Source organism: Notothenia coriiceps, unplaced genomic scaffold, assembly GCF_000735185.1.
Source record: "Notothenia coriiceps isolate Sejong01 unplaced genomic scaffold, NC01 NC01_scaffold00019000, whole genome shotgun sequence".
Lineage (NCBI taxonomy): Eukaryota > Metazoa > Chordata > Actinopteri > Perciformes > Nototheniidae > Notothenia > Notothenia coriiceps.
Genome location: NW_011351701.1, coordinates 433,625 through 445,980, shown reverse-complemented (window position 1 = coordinate 445,980; position 12,356 = coordinate 433,625). Strand labels below are relative to the sequence as shown.

The 12,356-nt window shown below is 39.7% G+C and overlaps 1 protein-coding gene across 1 annotated transcript; it reads right to left on the bottom strand.

Annotated features, from left to right (window-relative positions):
- Positions 1-7,388: 7,388 nt before the first annotated feature.
- hyal1 (hyaluronidase 1) lies at positions 7,389-11,852 on the bottom strand. Its single transcript, XM_010778234.1, has 4 exons — positions 11,751-11,852; positions 10,500-11,383; positions 10,324-10,413; positions 7,389-9,222 (listed from the first exon to the last, which is right to left on the bottom strand). Exons 2-4 carry the CDS (start codon positions 11,379-11,381, stop codon positions 8,896-8,898), a joined length of 1,299 nt encoding a protein of 432 aa, XP_010776536.1. The 5' UTR covers positions 11,382-11,383; positions 11,751-11,852; the 3' UTR covers positions 7,389-8,895.
- Positions 11,853-12,356: the final 504 nt, after the last annotated feature.

The following is a 12,356-nucleotide window of genomic DNA, read 5'->3' as shown; positions in this document are numbered from 1 at the left end:
CACGTGTTTCTTTTGTGAAATGTTCCTGCAGTTAAAACCAATTCCTTTAAATTCAAGCATGAATGAATACCAAAGGGCAATATTTCATGTTGAATTATTTGGCACCAGTTCCTGAATCTGAAATTCTGGAATACTTTTAGCCACAGCCTTTCATTCGTTTGTATTTTTAGAGATCACATCTAACCCCACTCATCACACTCCAATGTCGTTCCCCTACAAGAGGCACAACACTCACTGGAGGTAAAATACAGACTTATGAACTCGCTCAGAATTACTGAACTAATGAAGATTCTGTCTCAAGGTGAAACATTATTCACTACTGCCCCCTACTGTGAGCATACATAATAACCTGAACCCTTATATCAAATGGTGACATTTTTAACAGAGGTGGATATCCTTTCAGTGGAACTAATGTAACTTCACTTCAATAGATGAAAAAGTATGAAAGCAGCTAATCTGAACACAAATGTTAAAGGTAAAATGTGGCCAGTGACAGCCTGTATCAGATATTAGGCTCTCCCCTCAACATTAAAATATTCAAACTTTATTTCAGACTCAAGGTCCATATCACATACAAAAAGACAAGACACACATCAATAAATATTAAACACTGTGACCTGCAAGTTTACATTACATTAGATCTACCAGGACTGATTCACTACAATACGTTAATGTTAGACTTTCTTTGTTTTGTGTAAGATCTCTGACCACAACAGTTAACAAATATAAATGATGTTGCTTGTATACATTTGGACTGAAACTAGGTATATGAAATATATAATATAAGACTACTTGCAGGTAGTTGCTGAACATACAGCTGATGACTTGGGTTTCCTTTTAATTAGGATATGAACAAGCTGCTTGGAAAATTCAATCACATTTTTGTAACTACACTAGAGACTTACCCGCGCCACTCACCCCGCCACTTTACAAAAGCGTGCAGGAGAACAGAGCTCAAATGGAGGACAAGAAAATTCCAAGTATACACCTACGAATGAATTAGCAACTGGTCATCTACAGTCAATCACTACACTCAAGAGACAAGTATTTCATAACAACCAATTAGAACAATTCCATAAATCGGATTTTCAGAAGGTTACAGAGGAAATGACTACAGACTCCAAACACCTCTCTGAGCCTGCTTGGCCTTAGCAGCGTTCAACACCACGATCACGTTACAATCATTAATAATGATTAGGTAGTTATAAGGTCATATCATTCGTCACATTAAAGGGGCCCTATTGTGCTTTCTGAGGTCTTCCCTTTACTGTAGCATTTGATATAGGTTTGTGTGCATGTAAATGGTCTGCAAAAGCTAAAATCCCAAAGTTCCCTCCAGAAGGAGTTTCTCTCCAACAAACACACCCCCCCTGCCTGATACGCCTCCATTGGACTCCTTTGTTTACTCTCATAACATAGTGACATCACTAGCTTAGACACTTGTGCTTCTATTGGCCAGCCCTTTAACACATTGTACGGTTTATGCTAAAGGCGGGACATCTCTAAGCGGTTGACCAATCACAACAGATCCAGTCAGTCAACCAATAAAAGCAGACTGATAAAGCACTTATTGAAAATGAAAGCATGTAAACATGTCACAGTAAGGGCACAAGATACACATATGACCTGGGAGATGTTCATAATAGGGCCCCTTTAATATGTAATTCAGTTTTTTTTATCAGAACTTTAAACTACCATTTAAAAGAGCAATTTCAAAGGCGGGAGTTGTTTGAAAGTATCCTCTCCATCCTATAGGAAGTATCAAACAAGGTAGCAAATAATTTATTGTAGAGCAAAAGAGCAATGTGCAATACATGGAAATGCTCTTAAGCACTTAAATTCTTTCAGGTTCTTTTTGAAGGCTGCCGTCTTGTCAATGTCAAATGTGTTTATGTTTTAATGTGTTTTCAGGATGTTTTTGTGAATATCTTTTTTATGTGAAGTTAGAGAATGTGCCACTATGCCCAGGACAAATTACCCCACTGGGACAATAAGGTTTATCTATTTTAGCGCCCATGTGTCAAACAGTTTTGATGTTAACATGTCAGCTAGATGTACTCAAGGTTTTATGTTGTGTTTTCACTAGATGTACGGTACTTGTCATTGTTTATGTATTGGGTTTCAACATGGCGTGGCTCTAGGGACAGTTGATCAGACGGTTGGTCAGTCGATGAGTAGATCATTCACTTTTGTCCAAACTAAAGAATTCCTATGACTCTTGGAAAAATAGCTTTAGGAGAGCATTTCAATCAAAGCAGTTCTTAAGTATTACATTACATTACATTGCATTTAGCTGACGCTTTTATCCAAAGCGACTTACAATAAGTACATTCGACCAGGAAGATACAACCTTGAAGAAAACAGAATCAAATAAGTACATCAGGTTTCATAGAGCCAAACATTTCAAGTGCTACTACTAAGTACCGTTGACTCGTGTTATGGTATGGTTTTACGTATCTTATTATATTTAATTCTGTGTGTGTTCTGTGTATTACCTGGCTGCAAGACAAATTCTCCCTTGAGAACAATAAAGTTGAAAAGGAAATCACAATGATGAAAAGAACAAGAGTATAAATACATTATTTTGTAATGCTGAGTAAACTTTTCCCCTTCTTTATTCTACCTTTAATCATTAAAATATAAGGAAGCATCCCAGCAGCTGCCTTTTTTACTGCAACATTGTTTATGTAATGCAGATTTTCAATTTGTCTATCCAAGCTGACATCAAGGGCAGCCTCTGATCGTTGTGGTTTAAACAAGGAGCAGGCATTGTCAGTTTCATAACTCATGACCTGTAGTGACAGATACACATGTCAGCACTTCTGCAAACACGTCTACTTCTAATACCACAACCATCGTTTTCCCACACATCCTCTGTCAAATCCTACTCTCCTACTATGTTAGTTCATTAATAGAGCAGCGGAGAAGTGTTACAAATTATTTGGTCATCGTATTTTCATAGTCAACTTAGTATTTGCTACATGTCAACATTTTATAAATTCAAATGACTATCAAATGTATACATTTATCATTAGAGGATATCATATGTTTGTGACAAACCTACATATTATCTGGATAATTTAGCTAAACTGGTACTACTCACTACGTGAATTGAGTAACTTGAGTGCTCATTCAAGTGAGTACGGTAGTTACATTTCGACTTCAACTAAATTACTCTAAGAATGTGTATACAGGCTTTGTTCATGAATTATTAATAATACTCTATTATCTGTTAACCATAAGATAAGATAGTACTTTATTGATCCCAATTTTGGAAATGTTTGCGTTGCAGCAGCATAAAAAGACATGGCATTGTACAATAAAAATTCAAAGACCAGAAATAAACAAGAAAGTACAAAAATATACATGTTGAATTTAACAACCAAAGAGAAACAGTTCATTTGATGAAGCTCAACTAATAAGCTGTTGAAAAACGTTTTGCAGGTGAACGATCTAAATTATTATTTATATGTATTTTTGCATTACACTCCTAAATATCTCCACATCCTCTCCTCTCCTAACGAGAGTCACCCAGCTCCTATTCACCAGCCACCGCTGATTAATTGAGGGCAGGGAGATGCAGATATGGCGGGACAGATGAGATCCTTGAAACTTTGCGACGTGCCGTATATTGCTGGTGTTGCTGAACTGTGGAGGCAAGATAGCCGTTGGGCATGACTTGGACGGGGACCTTTCAAATCCAATCGCATCGCGTTTGGTCCTCCGCCCCGGCCCCGCCATATCAGAGCAGATAATGTGCTCCAGTAAAGGTTACGACTCACAATGACATTTGTGTTGAGACCCAGCAATCCTTGAATCCTGGGGACTAATCTTGAAATCATATGAGTGCATGCTATTGTGTGTGTTTTTGTGCATGGGCTCCATAGGCTACTGTAGTTGTTTATAATAAAAGTTGGTAAATCAAAATAGAAGGAACAGACAGTCGATTAAGATAGTGAAATAGAAGTCATGAATCCCATTAAATCCCACTCTACCTTTATGTATTTTAGTATCCGAGACCACAGCAGTTTCCGGAGGCAGGAAATGACTGTTGCACCACTTTATTGACCTTATTCATTCATATAATAATATAGGGACGTGAAGTCATCTATGAAAATAACTTCTTGCTTATTGCTTTTTCATTTCTAGAAATGTCGGAACCAAGCATAGTTTGTTTTTCTAAACGCACGCCATGTTGAGTATTTAGGGGTGGAATAAGAATCATGATAATTATCGCTTCAGTACGTTAGAAATCTAATCATGGTTTCTGAGCTGAAGTTTTTCTTCCACTCTCACAGAAATACTCCAAAAACCCTTCTTTGAGCATGTGTGTGCTATATGCCAACGCTGGTAACATCGTTTTAGCTGTAGTCCCTAAATGATGCTGACAAGTTTTTCCTGTTTACTTTTTGAATGCCAGTTTTACGAAATAAAGCAATATATGGCCAAAAGGATGTGGACACCCTAACACTAAAGACATAGGGGACCAATATTTTATAGTATTACCCAATTATTAATTTCCACAGCAGCCAGATACGCTGTCTAATGCTAAATATTGACCGTTAAATTAAAGCGTTATTAACCTCAACAACAAAATAAAAACCCATTCTCTAAAATGTTTTGTTCTATCAAGACTTCTATTCTACAATCCAACATGGGGACTGGCTTTATTGCTGCTTTGTGTATAAAACCCATCTTTCCCATTTCCAAAAACACTCGGTCCAACGCTCTTAACATTCAAACTTTGTCCACAAAAAAAATTATCGTTATTAGTATTCTGCATTATATTAAATCTGCTATCCAATCAGCATTTTTCCCACTGAGGTGACCAGTGTGAGACTCCTTAGTGCCACTGCACTCTCCACTCTCATAACAAAAGCATTTTCTTCTGAGATCCACTTCATTACCCAGACTAATATGGAGCAAAATGTTTATTCAAATGAGCCTAGATCAAATCCTTTCAAATGAATGAGAAAAACGCTGAAATGGATTATGCTTGCAGAAAGAAAAAAATATCACATTTGAATTAATTACAAACTGAAAGACTGCCTGGGTTGGGAAAATGCTTATTCCCCTTTCTACTTGCACAGTTAGTTTCTGATTAGCTTGCATTATTTACCCTCATCATCCGTCACCGACCAACGCCATCAATATCTGTCCATGAAACAGGAGAATAATTACATTTGATGATGATCAACATGACAGTGACAAGCATTGTGAGCAACTGATTGGCCGTTGTTTCAAGGAGAAAGCACACAGCCAGCGTATGATTGGCCGCTACCAGATGAAAGATTTTCTATTAGCGATTGATTGGGCAGTGTAATTTTCCACCTGAATGGCTCCTGGGGCACACAGTTATTGTGTGGCGTTGGCAGGAGCCACCTTTCTATCACAAGTGTGTGAATGGGTGTTTCCTTTTGCTCTAAAGCTCTGATGGGGTCTTGCAGTGTGGGTGGGGTTGGGGTTGAGCGCAGTGCTGCTCGTCTCAGGAGAAGTCACATGGGACAGTCTGTCAGGTCACCTCTCATCAGGAGGCATACAGCAGAGGAAGCAAATCCTCAACAGCAATAACACACACACTACGCTTCACACACACGGAAACTGAAAGACACAGTGGTCTGTTCTTTCTGCACATCCCTACAAATTCATTTATGTGCAAATACATTGATCACCTGGTCAGCGACTCCTAGGATGTGGTCTGACTGCAGCTGGTGGTGATCCTACCAGTCGGTGCAGAAATGTCAGAGCTCCATCTCTCTAAGAAATAGGACACTGTGACCTCTCTCACTCTGCCTTTCATTTCATGTCTCCGATTCCCTGCTCTGATTTCATTTACGTACATGGAGATGTGATAAAAAGTGATTCAAGGACCCCTCTCCATCGGTTTTTATAGCCTACTCACTCACAATCAGTAGCTGTAAGTGTGAAGTAGTGGTATGTAATTCCAGCTCATAAAAAAAGGTGTGGTTTACCATCTGCCAAATGCATATAAATGCAAATGCCCTAGCTCGAAACAAAGAAATTCTGGCTATCCGTTCTGATTTAAAAAATGTCTTTCCAGTGTTTATGACTTAACAACAGGTGGGCAAAAAACACTTTTGCCTGGATAATCTTCCTAAGAACCTTGTTTTTTTTCATCGGTTAAACAGGGGGGAAAACATTTTCAGGAATATTTCCTATTTACACCCGTCAAAAAAAACTTTTAATCTGTGAAAACATGATAACGTTTTGTTTTTATAAATAAAGAACTATGAAAGATAGTTATTTTTTTGCAAGGTAAATCCTTATAGAAACCATTTTTAACCTGTTCTTAAGTCGTCAACATAGTGAAGACAATTTAGATCAGACCTGGGAAAATGGATCACCAGATTTGTTTTCCCTCACTTGCCTTTCAGAGGTTCCATCATTTCCATTACAGGAATAGTTTAACCTTTTTGGATAGGGAAAGAACGCAGTGAGCGCACCCTCCTACCAACAACACATTGTGTGTAATGTTCACAAAGTCTTACATCATTTTTGTTGTACTTTTAAATGTACTAAAACCAGTAGGGACTGTCAGAGGCCACTGCTCCCAACCAAGACATAGTCCAGCACATAATGATTTGGGTACAGTTAGGGAACAACTACAGTCATAGTTGAAACAAATATTCACAGGAAACAGGAAACAACCAGCGTGAGAGTTTTCTATGCGCTAAGCTAAGCTAACCACATGCTGGTTTTAGCTTCACATTTAGTGCAGGGATACCGCCAATGATCTTCGTTTCTAACTCTAAGCAATCAAGCAAATAGTTGTACATCAAACTATTCATATAAAAGTCTGATTAAAGCACACCACCGTGTCTTTGGTGACATGTACGCACATAAATCATGTAAACAAGTGCGCATCAGATCTTTAAGAAACCTGATCAGAGTCGACTCCTCTGAAGGACAAAGACACGGAGCGTGACAAAACAGTTATTAAACCGAGTGAAAGCGAGACGATCTCTAGACCGAGCAGCAGGGAAAGGGGAGACGTGACCATGGAGGGGTGACAGAGCGAGACGCCAAAATGAAGAAACGCAGAGATGAGAGGATAGAGAAATAGAGGGCCTGCCAGACCTGACAGAGGGTGGAGGGGAAAGAAGACCACTCGAACCAGATAAACAGATCAGACTGGCGCTGCTCATGTATTCATTTATGACACTGAAAGGCAATTTCAAAGTTTGTGGGATCATTTGATAAATACTGCTCGTAATGTGTGAAATTCACCGTGTCAAATTATTTCTGCAAGTTTTTCTTTTAAAATGTGAAATACTGGTCCAACATTTTAAATTGATGACATTGCATAATGAATGGAATGTAATATTGTAAACAACATCTTTAATAAACCCAAGCCTATTAAACAACAACACAGCATTATTATAATTCTGTCTGTCTATTTGGACAGAGGGAGTGGATTTAAGGCTGCCAAGGTGAACATAATAATCACAAATAGATTGACAAGCAGCACAAACGTCAATCAGAAGGAGAGCCTTGTTGTGTTTCCTTCTGCCATTATCAAGAAACTACAGGTAAATATAGGCTGGACATTACATTCTGTCTGTGGCTTATGAAACGCAAATTGTTTTTCTCCAGAAACTGCACAATCAATGCCAAAGACTTAAATTATGTTTTAAAAGAACACATGCTGAAAACCTATCTCCAGTTTAAAAAAGAGCATCCATCTTCCCTATAATCCAGCCAGTGATGATAAAGCAGGAAGCAGGAAGCAGCAGGACCTTGTGGGAGTCTGTTCTTCCAGCCTGTCGGCCCCGCAGGGGACAGAGGGGGAAAATCACAATCAACAACACCAGTTTGGAGCAGCGGTGGCTATCAGATAAGACAACATTGTACAGCCACTCGTAAATCAATCAAGGTCACCTTGTTCCCTCTCTGCTTCTCTGTCAGAGTTTAACCCTTCATGGACGCTGCGGCGGCTGAAGAGTTGGAGCATATAGTCAGAAGAAGCGGATCTACTGAGTCAATTATTTTGTTTCCCCTACACTGATTTGACTCTCCTTGTGATTACACCCAGAGCTCTGACCTTGATGTCTCATGAATCTCTGCCAGTTAGATGTCCCACAGCGCCACCTGCTGGTCAGAAACTTTCACACAAATATTTAATATGAAAGCCACAGCAAAAACTTATTGTAGGCAAGTTGTTTTACTCAAGTAAGTCCCATCATAAGGTTATTTCAATAAATATGCATACAAGCCAATAAGCAAAAGTTCAAAAGTATCATCAGTCAAATGTACTTAAAGTATCAAGAAAAAAAATCCTTATAATCCAGAAAGTCCCATCATATATTGTGCTGTTAATTTGCAAGCAGCTTTTAAATGTGTTTATGCAATCAGTAATCTCTTGCAATAAATCATATTTCCCTTGGTTGATACATTTGTATTAATTGATGAATCATTTTAAAGCCCTTATCTTTAAAGCAACTAAAAGCTTCCACTGAAAAAACAATGATTAAAATGTACAATATTTCCCACTGGAATGTATTGCAGTAAGAGTATAAAGTAGCATGTGGTACTACATAATATGTCTCCTTCTTCACTGCATCCATAATTCCATTCTCAGGTTTTGTGCACTGGATGGTTCCGGTTTTCCACATCACCCAAGATCCTGCATGTACAAATCGTTTAAAGTCAGATGTGTAAACGGTTTTCGAGCGACGAACACTGCGCATAAATTATTTTGTGCACTGAGGCTCAAACATCCAAGTGATGAAAATCAAGGGAAATGTAAAAAAGGTGAATTGTAAAGAAAGAATGAGGCCATTCTACCCATGGAGTGGTTCATTTTGACACGATTTAAAGACTTGAATGCCATTTATGATACAATACAGTCCTTGAAACTCCGTTAAGGAAAGTCTGTTATCCTTGCTTTCGTTTGGAGCAGCTCTCCCCGCCCCATCCAGGGTAGCACTTGCACCGAAACTCAGACTTCATGAATTTGACCTCGTGTTTTTTCATCTGTCCTAAGACTCTGTAGTTCTGCCGTCCCCGTGGACTCTTCTCAAACACCACCTTCCACACGGCAGGGTCCAGGTGGAGGTAGGCCCTTGATTCTGAGTTCCTCCTCTGGCATCTTCCCTGAGAGGAGCACATGGTCCGGCTGCAGAGAGTGGCAGCCGCCGTGACGTTCACCAGGTAAGGACCCAGAGTCTGGTCCATGTACAATTTGACAGCCTCACAAGTAGCCTAAAAGGAGGAAAGAAATAAGAGAGACATACATAAACCATTCACACAACTTAACACATTAGTATTGATTTGAAAAAGAGAGAACTTCAACACATATGAGCCTCTGCTCATAAAAGAGCATCACATTTAAAACGGGTCAAATGTCACAGTATGTTTGGGAAATTCTATTAAACTAGATATTTGTTAAGAGGTGTATGAATGAGTAGTGAGGGTTGGATCAGTTTACATGGTATTTGCAGGAATCCTGAAGTCAAATGTAATACCTTTTAAGACCTTTTTTAAGACCCTTTCCATACATTTGAAGACCTCATCGCCTCTTCCCCGCGGACACCCTGGTTTAGTTTTTAGGGTGTTTGGTTATTGTTTGGTGTTTTTAACTTGGAAATGTTTCTGTTTTAACACGAACCCTCTCAAATATATAGATGTGTCATTAATATATCTGACAGTAAATTAAACTCTACTCTGAAGCTTTGGATTATTTCCTATGATTGCAATAGTGCTTTTAAACTGTTTTTGAATAAAAATAATTGAACTTATTTGAAGGTGTTCAGTATAAGTTTCCATGATGGGATTTGCTGACAGTAAATGAGATATAAAATAATACTAGATGTTCTTCTAGTTTAACACTTTCTAAGACATTAGCTAAAGGACCAGAAAGTTACAACACAATAAAAGAAGCCTTAATTCAAATGTGTTTTTATTTTAACCTCTGAGAAAGGAGCTAATGATAAAGATCACTGAAAGCATCAAGGTACTTTTTAAATTGTCTAAGCAAGAACACACACTATCAAAGTTCAAACATGTCGTAAAGCTCTTTTCCAGTTTTGTCTTCATGATTTCCTTTGGCTATCTTGCCTCTTTCGTCATGATGTCTGAGGTTATTTCTGGTTTGGAAACCATTAGTCAGTGACTTTTAAAATAACCATAGAGACACTAAGTAAAAACAAAACAAAATCACCATTGTCTATCGAGCAGTAAATACAAAACACTTTTGAGTGCTCCTGATCAATGTAAGATTTACATGAGAAATATGAATGACCATAAACACAAAACATGTACCCAGACATACTGTGTGAATGGTTACCGTGTGAGTCACTGTACCTGAGATTTGGAGAAGGTATGGTCGCCCCACAGCACCACCCCTGCAGATCCTAAAGCAGCGCTCTCTCCGACGGTGTAGACCAGATGTTCCTGCAGTATGGAAAAAGCATGCAGAACAATCAGAACCAAATCACGACAATCCCACAATGAGTTTAATTAAAACATCGGCCACTTGCCTGAGAGAGGAAATCTAACGTGTATGTGTAGACGATGCGAGCGTAGGGGAACACAGGTGGTGCTGATGGAGCTCTCATGGCCTCCAGGATGCGGTGGTGGGTGTAGAGGAGCACTTCTCTGCTCAGGTCTCGCAGCTGCAGGCTGAGGTAGATGTCGGGGTAAAGAGCGGAGGAGACGTTCCACAGCCACATCAGATGGTCGTTCCTCTTCAGCTCCACAGGTGGACACTCGCCTGTGTAGTTCCTGCTTCTGTCGCTGTAGTAGTTGTAGCAGTTGGGGAAACCGTAAAAGCCCCACAGCCCATTTGGTCTCTCCTGCTGCCCCAGCTTTAATGTTTCCTCCATGAACTTCCTCCCACCTTCCTCAAACTCCCCCCGGGCTGCGGCCTCTATCTCTGCAGGACTCCAGTCTGGATGTCTGGACTTCACTAGTGCTCTTGAGCCCGCCCAGTACACCTGCTTACTGTCCCAGTTTCTCTCCCAAACTGGTCTCCAGCTCTCCCAGTCCACCACAGCCAGGCCCTGGAAATCCCTGTCAGGGATCCAGGCGTGGATATCTTCAGAGGCCACCCTGAGGTGTTTGTCCAGACTGGCGTTCTGAGGTACCCCGCCATTGATAGCCTCTGCATTGTCATTGTACCTGGGATACAGACCAAGCTTTTCAGAGTAAAATATTGTAATGTTTCCACCTATAAATGTCTGGTTCTGGTTCTGGACAATGCTGAACGTGCCCAAATCGAGGTCAATGCCATATTGTGAGAGACAGCTGGCAGTGGGGGCGTTCCACACCGTGAGGAAAGGCTCTTCTGTGGCAAACTGCAGCCCTGACACTAGGCTGAACAGATTTAAGAAAAGCAACACCTCGTGATGAAAGGAACTCATCCCTGCAGAGAAGGAAAAGACAGCACTGTTTAGATCACTCCACTGTGTTGTAATACTGTGATATTGCGAAATTGTTATCTTCATACTTTTTGGTTGTGGTTGGTTATATGTTGGGAGATAACTAGAGTCTCAAGCATCAACATTTTAAGCAAATTCGAATTTTCATTTACTTTTTTAGTTTTTGACCAAACTTTGTCAACTTGGTGTTTTTTCTCTGTCTTAATGCTAATCCTGTTCTACTTCCCAGAAAACCTCAAATGTTGTTGTGGTGTTGCTAAAGTAGCTAAAGTTGACAAAAGTAACCGACCATAATGTTATGTAGTGGAGGAAAAGAAAGGATTTAGGACAAAATGACAAACAGACACTTACCTATCTTACAACTGGAAAAGGTTTTTTTTGTTAGTACTTTGTGGTCTGGAAGAGCAGGGAACAGCAACCAGAAGTCTCATGATCTGAATGCATGAAAAGGGGAAGGAGCAAAGCAGAAGTGCCTCTATGAACCAGAAACAACCAATCAGAGGTGTGCAAAGAATCTCGAACAGCCAATCACAAGAGACATGCAGATAATTTAAAGGAGCAGATTTAAAGTCACAGGCAAGTTAAAACTTCCTATTCTGCCTTTCATAAAGTATTTTTGTTTTAGTAAAATCTAAGTGACTATTATTTTTAATTAACAGTTTACTAAAGAGATTTGACCTCGAAGGGCAATTAAGTTTGACTTCAAATGGATTTCAAGCAAGCCATAATGAACTTGTTACCCTGCAAATGTAATATATGCCTTGCACAGCTCTTAAAACTAGTAAAAATAACTCTTGGTTTAACGGCACCCTGCAATTACATGGGGAGGGGGTATGAGGCAGCAGCCTGCAAATGAGTCCCTCCCTGAGGACTCGCTGGCTTTGCCTCCCCTCAGTGGACAGTGATGACATGTCTCCCCCCTGGAGCCTCACTTTTATTGGCTACAAACAGCAGAAG